General features: G+C 34.0%; 1 protein-coding gene across 4 annotated transcripts in view; it reads left to right on the top strand.

Annotated features, from left to right (window-relative positions):
* Window positions 1–15,989, top strand: part of METTL4 (methyltransferase 4, N6-adenosine) — a 43,378-nt gene extending 27,389 nt beyond the window's left edge. For all 4 annotated transcript variants that reach the window (XM_059140130.1, XM_059140131.1, XM_059140133.1 and 1 more), the window contains exons 7-10: window positions 5,815–5,989; window positions 8,523–8,629; window positions 9,409–9,500; window positions 14,937–15,989. In XM_059140130.1, the coding sequence (XP_058996113.1) occupies window positions 5,815–5,989; window positions 8,523–8,629; window positions 9,409–9,500; window positions 14,937–15,076 (514 nt within the window). In that variant the 3' untranslated portion in view covers window positions 15,077–15,989. The remainder of the gene's footprint in view (window positions 1–5,814; window positions 5,990–8,522; window positions 8,630–9,408; window positions 9,501–14,936) is intronic.
* The last annotated feature ends 341 nt before the right edge of the window (window positions 15,990–16,330 follow it).

The raw sequence follows: 16,330 nt of genomic DNA, 5'->3' as shown, positions 1-16,330 counted from the left end.
GGGCTTGATCTCATGACCCTGAGATCATGACTTGAGCTGAAATCAAGAGTCCAGTGCTTAACCAACTGCACCACCCAGGCTTCCCAGGGAGGTTTTTGAAAACTAGATAACATTAACCATTTTAGCCACTTTATAGTGTACGGTTTAGTGGTTTAATTCATTGACGTTGTGCAATTCATGTTGTGCAATTATTACCTTATCTAATTCCAGAATATTTCTATCACCCCTAAAAGAATCCCTGTTCCTTCTAGTTTGCCTCTTTGCCCATACTCTGACAACCATTAATCTTCTCTTTGTCTCCATATGCCTACCTTTTGGGACATTATGTATAAATGGAATCATATGACATGTGGCCTTTGTGTCTGGCTTACTTCATTAGATATTTGCTTTCATAGTTCATCCATGTTTTAGCATATGTCAGTACTTCATTCCTTTTCATGGATGTGTAATACTCCATTGGATGGATCTGTGTGTGTGTGTGTATGTATATATATATGCACACACATACACACATACACATACACATATGTACATACATACCACATTTTATTTATCCATTTGTTAGTTGGTGATGTTTGTATGGTTTCCAGCTTTTGGCTATAGTGCTGCCATAAGCATTTGTGTACAGCTTTTCTTTTCTTTCCTTTCTTTTTCTTTTCTTTCTTTTCTTTAAGATTTATGTGTTTTAGAGAGAGAGAGAGAGTACATGCATGAGCAGTAGGGGCAGGAGAGGGATAGTGAATAACAAGCAGACTGCATGCTGAATGTGGAGCTTACATGGGCTTAATCTCACATCCTTGAGATCAGACCTGAGCTGAAACCAAGAGTTGGATACTTAACCAACCGTGCCACCCAGGCACCCCTGTAAAATCTTTTGTGTGAACAATGTGTGTTAAAGAATTTGACGCTGCCCAAACAAAGTTTGACTGTTCTCTTAGGTTCTGGGAGGGAATCTATACCTGATAGGATTGTTTTTGCTTAGAGTGCTTGGGTTGGGTGAAGGTAGTTGGGAGACTGGCTGTATAAATAAGGGGATAGGGATTGGTGCACCAGAAAGGCCAACCATGTCATTTAGGGTAGGCTTTGGTCCCAGTGGTATTAGTTAACCTGGAGACTGAGTTCAACCACCTGGGCTATCAGTCACTTTATTTTGCCCATGTAATATATCTCCAGTTAAAACTCTGGAAACTGAAGCTGAGGTGAATTTCCCTGGTTAGCAGTACTCTGTGTGTATTATCACACATAGATGCCGGGAAGGTAATGTGTTCTGATTCCATGAGAGAGGACTCTTGGAGGCTCTGTGTTTGTAAGCCCCCCCAACTCTGAGTTTCTTCTTTTGGCTGATTTTAATCTGTATTAAACCATAATAACCTTTATGTGATAAATTTTTATTAGTCATCTTTTGTTATAAACTGTAATCATTATTATAATAGCTTTCAATAAAGTTCTGTGAGTCTTTTTGACAAATTATTGAACCTGAGTGGTTTTGGAAACTGCCCAAACTTCCAGTTGGTTGTAGGAGAGAGGACAAAATTAAGGCCTGTTCCGAATTAAAGCCTATTTCTTCAGACTTTGTAGTTGCCTAATTCCAGATGACATGTTTTCATTCATTTTGGGTATATACCTAGGAATAGAGTTGCTGCATCACATGGCAGCTCTACCTTTAACTCTTGAAGAACTACTGAACTGTTTTCATGATGAATGTGTCATCTTACATTCCCACTGGAAACATAAGAAGGTTCCAGTTTCTCTACATTCTCAGTGACACTTACTTTTTGTTTTGTGTTTATTTTTGATTATAGCCATCCTGATGAGTATGGAGTGATATCTTGTCGTTTTGATTTGCATTTCTCTAATGACTAATAATATTGAGCATCTTTTCATGTTCTTATTGGCCATCTGTGTATATTCTTTGGAGAATTGACTCTTCAGATCTTTTGCACATTTTAAAATTAAGTTGTTTGTCTTTTTGTTGATTTCTAAGAGTTCTTTATGTATTTTGGATATTAGGCCCTTACCTTATATGGTTGGCAAGTATTTTCTCCTATTTTCTTTTCTTGCCTTTTCACTTTCTTTCTAATGTTTTCAAAGCACAAAGCTTTACACTTTGTTGAAGTCCAGCTTAGCCTATTTTTCTTTTTGTTGCTGTGCATTTGGGTTTTTTTTTTTTTTTTTTTTTTTGCATTTGGTATTTTATTTAAGAAACCATTGCCTTAATCGGGGTCACAATCATGGACACCTGTGTTTTCTAAGCGTTTCAGCTCTCATGTTTAAGTCTTTGATCCATTTGAGTTTAATTTTGTATGTGAGGTGGAATCACAATTTTATCCTTTTGCATTTGGATAGCCAGTTGTCCCAACATCATATGTTGAAAAGACTGTTCCCAATTCTTCTCATTATTAGAGTTAAGTGTTAAATTCAAAAGAGTCAAAGCCCAATTTTGTAATATTCTTTGGTAATGTGTTCCAGTTTTCTCTAAGAATTATTTTTTAAAAAATAAGTTTAAGTTTCATTTGCCTTTTATCTTAATGAAAATTGATAGCTTTTTTATATGTTATTCTTGAATACTCTTTAGAAGTTTAAAAAAAGTAAACAAATGATCAGAATTAGCAATATCTTTGGTGGCAGTTTTTATAATTCTGGAAAATAGACTCATTCCTTTTATAATATTTTATGATACTTTTATATAGTACATTTTGCAATTTTTTGTTTAAAAATTTTTTTGAAATTTTTTGTTTTTTTCAGCCTGTAAGTGTATCTTCATGATCTTTTTTGTAATGATTTATTGTATTTCTTTCCTTCAACTTTTGAGTTTTAAAATTCCAAGCTTTGAAAAAAGTTGAAAAAATAGTACATGAATATCAAATTACCTTTCCTCTAGATTCACCAGTTTTTAAAATATTTATTCTACCAAAATTGTATGTATTTTCTCTTTTCCATCTCTCTGCTTGGTATTGTAGACATCATGCTTCACTTATAAATTATTTCATGTGTATCTCCTAAAAACAAGGATATTCTTTTACATAACTATGATACCATTATTACTCCTGATAAAATTAATATTGCCATTAATAATATTATCAAATATACACGATATATTCTTTTTTTTTTCACGTCTTCTCAAAGTGTTTTTTTATGGCTATATTTTCCTTTTAATTGTTCAGATTTAGGCTCCAGTCAGGTATCACACATTACATTTAATCTTTCTTTTTCTTTTCTTCCTTTAATGCAGAATAGTCTCTTGGCCATTTTTTACTTTTCAGGATGTTGACTCTTTTTTAAGATCCCATGTTCCTTTTTTGTATATTTCCTACCATTTGGATTTGTCTGATTGTTTCTTCATGATTAGATTCAGGTTAAACAATACTATCTTGGTGATAAAGGTGCATATTTTATAGTTTGCTCAGTGATTTCCAGGAGATTGAACAACAACATCAAAAAGGAATATTTCATTCCTCCTTCTTTATGCCACATCAACCCAATTAAAAAAAAATGAGGGAATCAAAGAATCTGCAATTATTGGGAACATCAAACTTCAAAATCTTGACCTGATGTTTTTCATAGTTTTTTTTTAAGTTATCACTTTGATTATAAGAAAAGCTAGTCTACTAGAAGAGCACCAGTCTGGATGGTAGGAAATGGGTGTATAAGATGTGAATTGTTTTACTCATATGTTTATTTAAGAAATGCTGTTGATCATTTCCTCACATCATACAGTTGCTAAGTGTGCAAGAACTGGATTCCAGTTTTTATTGCATTTGGCCACTAAATGACATCTTAATGTCATTTACTTTTTAAAGAGTAGGTATAGTAGTAGAAACCTCATTATAGTCATTGGAGGAATAAAATAAAGTAGTGAAAGTAGTTAACACTAAATGCATACCAGTCCTTAGCTTAGTTGTAGAATTGAGGGAATTTCTCTTTTCTTTTTTCTTCCCCTCCCCACCTTCTCTGTGTCTTTTTCTTTCTTCCTTTAAAACCTAGGCTGATGGTGAGGAACTGCTAGAGAGGTTGAGACACAAAAGGAGAGGAATAACTAGCATTGTAAGATACTGGAAGATGGGAACGAGAGAACACAGGTGGAGGGATAAGCTTTAGATAGGCAAAGCCATACCATTCGATTTAAGAGGAAACGTATCCAAATGGATAGGTGAAGGTGTGTAAGGGGAGAGGTTTAAGTACTTGAAGGAGTCTGGTGGACTTTATTTTTAGTGATATATGAGTTAATTTCATCTGCCAAGAGTGAGTTTAGGTAAGAAATTTGAAAAGAGATGAGGGCTTGTAGTTGACCAAGGATAAGTAAAAGAATTAATGAGTCATTTTGATAGCCTGAGAATGGGTTTAATTGACCCAGTTCTTCACTTCTGCATTTTTCTCTACCTGATTTTCCCCATATAAAGAGGTTGAATTGAATTCTGTGGAAGTGGGGTTGAACTGAAGATTAGAGGTTTGAAGGAGTTTGGGGGTGAAAGGTAAAGGGAGGATGGAAATTTAGGATGCTAATGAGAGGGCAGTGAAATGATTGGTAGTCTTTGGAGAAGAGGAGCATGTGTGCAGGAAGAAATGATTGACTCAGTAAAGTAGAGGCATGGGGCATGGTTTGTTTCGATAAGGTCAAAGAATAGATGAAGACTAAAAGGTTATAGCCAGAGATAAATCGATGTTTAGTTTCAGAGTTGGAATAAGTGTGAGTGGTGATGAGGTCCACGTTAGGGTTCCTGGAATGGATTAGTGGGATGAATGCAGTTGTATTTGTGTAGGGGAAGAGTAGTTGAGGTACGCATATCATATTGATTGTGCCTTGAAATTGCCCAGGGTAATGACAAGATTTGTGTTGGTAAGGTAGAAGGATCTTAGCTTAAGGCTTCATTGATTACGGAGAGTGAGGAACAAATGGGTTCAATAAAGGACATTACATTCTAGCACAGCCAGATAGCATACCTCTCAAAGAGAAGTGGATTTTATGCAAATGTGGAGGAGTTTTAGCCTAGAAGCAGCTAACAGAGGAGCTAGGAGAATATGGACTCTCCTCTCTCTGTTGTATATGTAGGGTGTTAGAGAAATCCATTAGATTGGATTTTATAGAGCAAGTAGTTCCAGCAAGAGAAATGAAACTTTATACTATTAATGACTGGGGTGGGAGTGCAAGACTATCGAATTTTTTTTAAATGAAAGCATGAGGCTTTCTTTTCTTTCTAAGAGATTTTATTTATTTGAGAGAGCGAGAGAATGAGGACAGAGCATAAGCAAGGGGAGTGGCAGAGGGAGAGGAAGCAGGCTCCCCGCTAAGCAGGGAGTTCCAAGACCTGAGCAGGAGGCAGACAGGTAACTGACTGAGCCACCCAGGCACCCTGAAGGCATGATGATTTCAAAGACCCCAGTGGAATTGATTGGAATAAGAAAGAAGCAGGATGATAAATTGAGGGTTGAAAATATAGAATATTGAGATAGCAGTTTGAAGACTCACTGTGATGGGGGTCCTTGTGTAAAATACAGATTATGGAAACCAAACAGTGGTTTTTGCTTAATTTTGAATGGGGGATAAGGATATTAGTGAATTTACTGAAATGTAATACTTTTAGAAATGATAAAGATAGCTGACAATTTTATACTACTAAAAATGAAAAATGGTTAATTCTGACTTGCTTGTAATAATGTGTCCACTGGGTGTCGCTGTGGCTTCATGTTTAGTTATACAAATAACTAAGTATAGGGGCTTTGTGTCTGTGGAGTCAATATTACATGGGTCTTCTGTCTGCTTATTTTTCCTTTTTGCAGTGAATTTTGCTGATATCACTTTCTGTTTATTTTTAGGTACAGCTATTTATCACCACTGCAAATAAAGCAGATACCTATTCCTAAACTGGCGGCTCCAAACTGTCTTGTTATTACCTGGGTGACCAATAGACAGAAGCACCTACGTTTTGTAAAGGAAGAACTTTATCCTTCTTGGTCTGTTGAGATAGTTGCTGAGTGGCACTGGGTAAAAGTAAGTTGAAAAAGTAACTTATTTGTTCATATAGTGTGACATATAAGTCACATAAATGTAGCATCTAATTTTTAACACTTAACATGTCACTGCCCTATTCCTTCAAAACAATCTATTTAAAACTTTTACCATACTACGTTTTTTCTTTTTGATGCTGAATACTTATATCTTCTTATTCTCCAAGGCTCTTTACTTTTTGTTCTCTTTTTGTAGTAGAGTCTCAAACTGCTGGCCTTAGGAAATATTTGATTCAGGGAGCGATAATTGGATGGCATTCTAAAAAGCTCTGATGTCTGTAGTTTAAAAAACACCAAAAAACTTTGGAGAATTTGTCAGTAAGCATTGAAATAGTGTTGTCCTTCATCTTCTTGCTCTTTATGCATCCACAATTTTGAAAAGTCACCCTTTTTGAGTTCTTTCCTGTAGTTGTTGTTTTTTTTTTCCTTATGTTGCTGGGCATGGGAAGGAGAATAGCTAACCCAGCACAGAAGAGGTGGAAAAAACCAAGAACCTTAAGTACTTTAAATTTTAACTTAAGTCTTCAGTGTCTTATGTGCCGCTAGGCCTACTTTTGAAAGAAGTAACTCAACTCTTGGATTGGTTGAATGATCTTTAGTATCTCTGTTTACTATAAGAACCAAAAAATACAGAAAAATAAGGCATCTGTTCAGAGTCCATTAGACATCTGTTTAAAGATGCATTGTCTACTTGATGAATTTTGCAAAAGCCCTCCTACATTTTAAAAAGATAAGCCAACTTGTTATCGATTGAATGTTTAGTATTTATATAGCTGATATATTCATTTTAGACAGGAGAATTCTGTTTTTATGTACTTTGTATGTATTTTGTGGGCTACCAGAATATCTTATAAAAGGTGTGTACATTGTTTATTTGCACCTATTTTAATGGACTTAGCAAACAAACATTAACTGTTGTATCTTTGCTTTTTTTTTTTTTTTTTTAGGATTTTATTTATTTATTTGACAGATAGAGATCACAAGTAGGCAGAGAGGCAGGCTGAAAGAGAGAGAGGAAGAAGCAGGCTCCCTGCCGAGCAGAGAGCCCGATATGGGACTCGATCCCAGGACCCTGGGATCATGACCTGAGCTGAAGGCAGAGGCTTAACCCACGAAGCCACTCAGGCACCCCTGTATCTTTGCTTTTAATAGCATACTTTGGGCTTAGCTTTGGTTGATTTGGTATTTAGGACATTGATGGCAGTATAAAACTCCATTCTACCCTGTACATAATGACAGTTCTTTTATTGTCAGAGATGGGGGCCAAAGTCAGGAAGAGGGTACCTTCTGAAATCCAGTAAATGTTAATACATAAAATCTAAGAGTATTCTACTTATTTGTAGTACTAAACAGTACAAGAGATGATATGATAAGCCCAGAGTTTAAAACCAAAAAAAATCAGTATATTATATGAAATGCTATTAGGTAACTATTTGTACTGGTATAACAAAAGGGGTAATTTGCATTGAATATAAAATATATCAAAAGAATAAGAATTTGCATATATTTATACAGCACTGTGTGGAAGAGATACTGTCTCTCCTGGGCCCTAGAGGTGATAATAGGACTTTAATGATTTGGCTTTTTAGTTATCTTGATATTGAGTTAAAGGTTCAACAAATATTCTGTTGGTGAAAATATGTATTTCAGTGGTTAGTTAATAAATTACTATTGCTATTATCAATTATGTTTTCAGTTTGATTAGCTTTAAGTGAGTCTTTGAGAGTATGATCACTCCAGGGTGAAATGACAAAATTGAACTTCTGGATTTATAATGCCAAGGGCTTAGACTAAGTATTGTCTATCTTACCAGTCTCTGAGCTTTTTTTAATTACTAATTCTAGCTCTGACAGTTTTTAATGACAGTATATTTTACAAAGTTTAATAAGATATACTTTATTATAATCCACTTAGTCACATAGCCAGTAATCAATAAGTATTGTTTGAATGAATAAATGAATTAATGATAACATGGTTTCAGGAGTACATTTTTAATTAGAAGTAGATTTTTATGTGTAAGATGATAAAGTGGTATTTAAAATATTTTAGTCCCTTATAGATGCTTTGTGAAGTTATGCTCACTAGCAATATGTGGCTCTTTAGCACTTGAAATGTGGCTTGTCAAAATTGAATTGATATTTAGTATAAGATACACATTGGCTTTCAAACACTTAGTATGAAAGAAAAAAAATGTAATATACTCAATAACTTTTTGAATTTATTACATATTGAAATAGTATTTTGGTTATGTGAGACTAAGCTAAATATATAATTATAATTATTTCCTCATTCTTCTTACTTTTTAAAATGTTTAATATTAGTAGAAAATTTAAATTACACATGTGGCTTGCATTTGTGGCTTACATTACATTTTTTGGATAGCACTAGCCTAAAGGTTTAATTTCTTTTTCTTTGGTAGAAACTGTATAGTGATAGGAAATAAGCCAAACCCTTTCCTGGATATTTACAGATGTATGGTTTTATTTTGTTTTGTATTTTTGTCTCCTTCCTATCAGATCACCAATTCAGGAGAGTTTGTGTTCCCATTAGATTCTCCACACAAAAAGCCTTATGAAGGTCTTATACTGGGGAGAGTTCAAGAAAAAACTGCTGTACCATTAAGGTAGGAAACGTGATTTTTTCAAAATTGTATAAATGTATGCATTTATATGTTTTATAATATTAATAGTACAGTATAGATCATTAACTTTCCTTAATTTCAGTATAGATCATTAACTTTCCTTAATTTTTACATTTTTGAAAATCTGGAAATAGTTCAGATAGAAAAGTGTGAATGATATGGCACATGAAATTCTATATTATCTTTTGTTTTATCTGGTTATTATATATAACTTCAATATAATTGTCATTATATTGAAGAAAAGGAAATTTTCAGTAATGTCTCAGTACTTAAATTGCTGATTTCTATTATTGCTTCTATTCTTGAGTTTATTTTTTTATTTTTATTTTTTTAAATTTTTTATTTTTTATAAACATATATTTTTATCCCCAGGGGTACAGGTCTGTGAATCACCAGGTTTACACACTTCACAGCACTCACCAAATCACATACCCTCCCCAATGTCCATAATCCCACCCCCTTCTCCCAAACCCCCTGCACCCGAATGTTTATAGCAGCAATGTCCACAATAGCCAAACTATGGAAAGAACCTAGATGTCCCTCAACAGATGAATGGATCAAGAAGATGTGGTATATATACACAATGGAATACTATGCAGCCATCAAAAGAAATGAAATCTTGCCATTTGCAACAACATGGTTGAGTTTATTTTTAAATTCAGATTCTGTTTGAAAGGTGAAAAAGAATCAAGGAAACTATGGCTTATATATGAAAAATTGTCCTTAAAATATAATTTATTTTGTTGTCTTTTTTTAATTAGGAATGAAGATGTAAAAGTACTTCCCATTCCAGATCACAAATTAATTGTCAGTGTGCCCTGTACTCTTCATTCCCATAAGCCACCTCTTGCTGGTATGTTTTTATAAAATAGAATTTTTATGACATCTGCAAATTGAAAAAAAGAATTGAATTTATTATTTGAATGGTGTAGAGATTTGGAAACTAAATGGATGTTTTATTTTCATTAATATTCTAAAATTCATAGCAGAATTTATTTGTTTTGTTACAAAAGCTTTATTGTTTTCATTTGGTCCATGACTTGGGAGATGGCTCTATGATGGTTAAAGGGCTGGCTGCAGGGAGAGGCACAGGCAGAAGCTCTGACATCAGGGGGATGTGGACATGCCCCTCAAAGGCTGCTGGGCTCTGGAAGCTTCTAGTTGTGCTTGAGGATGAGCCTTTTGAAGAGATACTTGACAGGCCCAGCCCAGCCTGGGGCCAGCCACCAGCCAACCTGTGGAGGTTAGTCAGGTGGTCACCCAAGTTTTTGATGAGTTTTGCTTCCTCATCTGGAAGTAGCTCTCCAGGAAGTCCCACAGATGGGGATTTATGTGGGTAGAACCCAGAGCATGCAGGGTTCTTCTTCAGGGCCATGCAGCTTCCATGGCATTCATGGCTTTGCCTCACTCATCTTGGGAGGGCTTCTTCATGTTTTGGAAAAAGGTATGGCTGTCGCACTGGTTTTGCATCTTACAAGAGATGCCTGGCCAACTCGAGGTAGAAGTGCCTAGGCCTTCCAGAGTCACATTGTTACAATCCATATAAAAGCCCTGAGAGGTGAAGGAGGTCTGCAAATTCAGGTTGACCAGACAGTTAACAGGGGCCTCCACCTTGGGAGGATAATTCTGAGGAATCTGGGAGCTCATCGTTGGTCAGCAATAAGGAGCTAACCACAAGAAATGAGGTTGGCTGGTCCTGGAAGTCATTGCTGGAAAGGAGATTGGAAGGTGGTTATAGAGTAGTCAGAGACTGGAAGAAGGGGGTCTCTGGGTCTGTTCCATCCAAAGACTATTGAACAAGATTGTTGAACTGTTGAAACAAGAGATGGGTTTGTGGGATTGCCAGCTGCACTGTGTAGATGAGTTTCATTTCACTTTTGCTTTTCCTTTTATACCAATTTTTTAGGTTCCCCTTATTATATTGGTTGTTACTCCCTCACTGTCCTTGATAGACTGAAGACTGATGGGGCATCTAAGGACTGTAGTTCTACTAGGGGCTTTATTTCACTCTATCCCTTGCTTGTTCTGAGACCGGGAACTCAGAATAGCAGTCAGAGAGAGATAGAGTCTCCTTGATACTTGGTAGAGATTCAGTTTTATGTTGAGGTAGTGTGGCTTTTCTGAACGATTGGAAAGGTAATTGCCGCAGCCTAGTCTTACTAGCCTTAGTGCTTTAATATAATGTTTATTATTCAGTGAAACTAAGCAGCAAGGAATAATGGAAAGTTTTGGCTTTGGAGATTGACTGACATGGGTTTAAATCCTGGCTCTGCTACTTTATGAGTTATTCTAACAATTTTTTACCTCAAAGTCCTCATTTAAAGGGAGACTAATGGTATTTGATTTTTTTAGAGTTGTTTAATCTTTTAGAATTAAGATTGCTTAATTTGAAATTATATAGCATATAGTGGAAGCTCCGTAAATGCTAAATTTTTCAAGTACGAGTTTAAAAAAATAGGAATATAGGGGCACCTGGGTGTCTCAGTGGCTTAAGTGTTTGACTCTTGATTTTGGCTCAGATTATGATCCTCAGGGTCATGAGATCAAGCCCCCATGTCAGGCTTCTCATTGGGCATGGAGCCTGCTTAAGATTCTCTCTCTCCCTTTCTCTGTGCCTTCTCCACCCCCAAATAGGAATGTAAATGACATACTCAATTTGTGATTGTTTCCTCTTCAAAATTTTTTTTGAGGAATATCTTTTTTATTAATTTGGTGATTCCTGCTTAAAAAACCCAAAACTTTTAAGCTGCCACTCAGGAAAACTACAGGGTCCCCAGCCTATCTATTATTTTGTAGAATATGGGATATTTCATGAGCTAGAATACATGGGAAAGTGAATTACAGATTCCCAAGGTAATTTTTATTGATTGCGCTTAGGATTTCTGTTCTCTTAAATTGATTATTTGGAAGAGTTTGTAGTGTTACTTCATTTGAGAAATATTCAGATGTGTACCTGATGATCCATTCTTTGACATAGAGGCATGCTGAGTGAATAATCATCTTTAAGCTTTGTACTGTCATAGACTGTTCATTGCATTAAATATTAGTGACTTAAATGAGAAGTGAGATTGCACTGTTCTTTGAGAAAAAAATCATGTTTGGTACATTATTCAATGTACCAAAACAGTATTCAGTGGAAGGAACCTAATTTGTATTCTTCTCATTTGAATTATCTTTATCATTCAGTGAGTATCAAAGCATAATTTAGTATTTGTCTTAGGGCTTATTATTTTACTTTTAAAAATCTAAAAGCTAAGATCCAACCTTTCATTCTCAAATTACAGTTAAACTGTTTATCAATTCTTTTTAAATAGGGTAAAATTATGTTTAAAGATTAATCTAATAAACAGGGTTTTAAAATAGTAGGTAAAAATTAGTCTTTTATTAATCCTAAAAAAATTAGTCTTAACATCCCGTAGCTATGAAGTGCAGTTCTGCCATCTTCCCAGTAGAGGGCAGCACAAACAAAAAAATTTTTTTTTTTTTAAAGGCTTGAGACCCTTTAAAAAGAAGAGTTAGATTTTTTGGGGGAAAAATCCACATTACTTGACATATAATCCTTATGTTTTGGTTAGGTGGTGGTAGACAGGAAGTATTTGTAATTCTATATTTTTGAATTTATGTTATATGTAGCAAGTACATATATTTTTAGGTATAGAGCTATAGAAATTAAAGCCATCAGAAAATAATTTCTGCATTTTATTTTACTCTGAAATCTTAACTCTAGGATTTGGGATAGTACATGTTCTATATGTAATGCTTAGAACTTTTACATGTAAATGTTCTTAAACTGTTTTATGCAAATTGATAAAATGAAATGTTCTCTCTTGCTCCTATAAAAGCACCAAGATTTTTTTAAAAATTTTGACTTATTGCTGCATTTACTCTGTTTTTAAATTTTGAAGTTTCCTGCCACAGATTAAAAGATAAACCATCAATAGCTATGCCTTGTAATCTAACATTATAAATGTATATAAAGTTTAAAGATTTAAAAGTATTTGGATCAAAACTGGTTATTTTTACATTTTACTTTAGAGGAATTTCCACTCCTTTTACTACTTTACTCACTAACAGTTTCTATCTGAAGAGTGAAACAGTTTGATGAGATTCTGTGCACTGTTTTGAGCCCCTTCTCCTCTCGCCCTGCCCTTTGTTTCCAGAGCAAAAGGGGAATGACTGGCTATGTGTGCATTATTTCCTCCTCTTTGATTAGAAGTGTGTTTTGCTAATGTCAGATGTTATATAATTATCTAAGTATATGTGTATGTCATATTCATACTTTCTACATTTGAATTTACTTTTTAAAAACTGAGGTATAATTGACATATACCATTGTTTTAGTTTCAGGTGTATAACATAATGATTTGATGGTATATAGAGAGAGAAATGATCACTGATCACAATATGTATAGATAACATTTATTACCACACATAGCTACAAATTTTTTTTCTTTGTAATTAGAACTTTTAAGATCTTGAGTTTACTTTTAAACTGATATTTAAAATTAGTAAGAGTAAGACATTTCTATTCATTTGCTTTTATTTCTTTTGTTTTGTTTTGAAATGTAGTTAACATTTTAAAAATATTACTTCTTTAATTTCTATTTTTCTCAAACTGAAAGGAAAAAAAGATCATGCAGAAATGAGTTACATGTAGAAAGTAGGAGGTAGTAAATGGTTTTCGGTTTTATGTACTATAGTTGTCAACTCCCAAGTGCCTGGCCATCTTTTTCTACTAGATTGTGTACTTTTAGGAAACATGAGTATCTGTTTCCTTTGTTAAGTTCCATAGCACTGATTATAGTGGCTGTTCAGAATAGTAAACATTTTTGACTGGCTGACTCCTGCACGTTCAGACTCCAGATTATAGATCCAGAATAGAGTTGCTAATGTATTTTACCAAGACACTGAATAAACAGGCAAACAAACAAAACCTTGCTTCAGTATAACCTTAGACCACATTAAAAGTGAATTGAGGTTGGTAAGGCATTGAATTCATGGAGAAAAAAAATGGAAAAGTGATATAAGTTTATTGTCCTCTAAGGCTCTGGGGAAATCTTTCTCTTTCAGGTTTAGTAATTTTTAATTATACACTTATGAAAGGACTAGAACTCTCCTGTTAACATCTCCTAAAAGTTATTGAAGCCCAAATTTGACTGCAGTTGGATTATAGACAATGAATGCTTTAAATTCTTTGATTTTTGATAAACAGGACCAATATTTTTATAAACAGTTATTTTGCTGTGAGAGTGATTGGAGAACGTTATGAACATAAAATTTTATATACTTTTTCTTTAAAACTTTTTCTATGTCAAGTACTCCTAAGGAATGCTTACTGTTCCTCAAGGGAATTTGATCAAATTATTCCAAGCTCAATCTTGTATGCTAATTAAGAACTACATTTAAAAAATGCTCTTCTAGGACTCTTCATGCCTAAATTGTTATTTTCATGCCCACTTCATGTAATGGTTAATGTAGCTAACCAACAACAATCAAAGTTAAATTGATTTAAATATTTGCAATCCAAATGAACATGTGCTTTAAAAAAAAAAAAATCTTGTATGGTAGAATATGGGATAGTTTCTGTTACTGTGTATCTTAGCATTTAATCAGCATATGTTTGAGGTACCTTTTTCCTGATAAAATATGATTTTTAGTAGTTATTAATACATTGCATAAGGACTACTTACTTGTGGAAATATATGGTGAAATTTTAGGTAAAAAGGATCTATAATTTGGGAATGATGGAATGTGCTACCAAGTTAGAGCTATGAAAGTGTTTTATTTGTTAGTTATATGTGTTCAGTATTTTTATCGGTATCTAGTTCTTCATTTACTGCTCTTGCACTAAAATATTGCTAGCATAGCATATTTTATCTCCGTTTTTTAAAGTGGGTTATTTTTGTGTTGTTCCTATATACTTCTTTTTCACACACAGATTACATTTATTAAAAAATAAAGTTAGTATTCAACAGATATATCAGCAGTACTGGAAAACTGAAAAGTCACCTGTGAGGGTGTTGAAATTCTTTTTTCTTATCCACAAGTGAAAACTGATAAATCAGGACTCCTGAAATTTCTGATACTGTGTTTCCAATCTCAGGAGTGCTTATTTCAAATGATTTCTAACTATAAATAGTAAAGCCTATGATGAAATCCTTGAAATTAATTAACTGTCCCCCCACATTTTTTTAAGGAAATCTTCTTGTTTTTCTGCTTTAAAATGCTAAAAGGAAATTGATTCCTTTCTTAATAATAATTTTTGTGTTTTTTTCTCTTTTTTGGACAGAGGTTCTAAAAGACTATGTCAAGCCAGATGGGGAATATTTGGAATTGTTTGCTCGAAATTTACAGCCAGGTTGGACTAGTTGGGGCAATGAAGTTCTCAAATTTCAACACATGGATTATTTCGTTGCTCTGCAAGTCTAGAAGCTGACTATGATCTTAAAGTTCTGATTTTCTTCAGTTTTCCTTACCCCTTTTTCCCTTATTCTAATGGATATTTCGTTTTCTTACCAACCAGTATGCTTAGAAATGTAAATAGGACTTGGTTCCTGTGCAGACCAGAAGTGACTAGTCTTTATGTAATTTTGAGATGAATTTACTTCAGTCGTACCAGTATTCCCCATTATTCCAGGTTCACTGCAAATAAAGAGGTAAGCAGTTAGAAAAATGCCAAGACTTTGTTATCGAAAAAGTTCGGAAAGCATGCACTGTGAACCAGAGGTCATAATTCTGCCTGTAGATGTGTTTTATTTGGCTCATATGGTGTTGTAAAAGAAATTTGAACCATCATTTTGAAAAATCGGGAAATTTCACATAAAGTGTAGATTTTTGCTTTACTTTAAACATCAGAAGCTCTGGCTGCACTGCTTCTGGGCATCAGTCAGTAGGACCCAGTGGTAGCAGCTCACTTGGGAAGGGACATGGGCTCTGCAGTTCACCACAGTAACACTTGCTCCATGCCACTCGCTTGTGTTGTCTACTTGGCCTCTGTGCAACCCAAATTTTTGACTTCTGGTATACTGTTACATTCTGGAAAAATATTGAGAGACCTACCAAGTACCTCATCATTGTACTGAGCTTATCCTTTATGGAGGGTTTTAAATTGCATTCAAGATCACTCTTCAAGTACTTCTTAGTTTTGCTAGTTTTTTTTAGAAAATTTAAAAAGTATTTCTTATAATAATGTCAGAAGATAACACTGCTTATCATTTAAAAGATATTTATATTATTTACAGATTTTCCATAAATATTTTTTTACTAAATAAAATATTTTTACTGAAATTATTTGAAAAGCATGCTGATTTATTGTGTATAAACTTTTTTAAAATTGAGATACAATTTCACATAAACTTCTCCAATTTTTACTATAGGGTTCAGTGAGTTTAGAAAACATATGTATGGTTGTCTGTCTACTACCATATTCATGATATAGAACATTTTCTTCACCTCCAAAACTCATGTGTCCTATTATAGTCAGTCTCTTCCTCCCACCCCTGGCCTTTGGTGAAGAATGATTTGTTTTCTATCATTAGTTTTGCTTTTTTTAGAATTTTATATAAACAATTGTAGAATATATAACTTATTGTATCTGGCTTCTTTCATTTAGCATTTTGACAAAAGTATTTATATAATTTACAGCTTTTCTACAAATAGTTATCTGTTAAATAAAATGTTAGA

This window comes from Mustela lutreola, chromosome 11 (assembly GCF_030435805.1).
Source record: "Mustela lutreola isolate mMusLut2 chromosome 11, mMusLut2.pri, whole genome shotgun sequence".
NCBI lineage: Eukaryota > Metazoa > Chordata > Mammalia > Carnivora > Mustelidae > Mustela > Mustela lutreola.
Note: the sequence above shows the minus strand (reverse complement) of the source record. Positions and strands in the feature narration are given on the sequence as shown.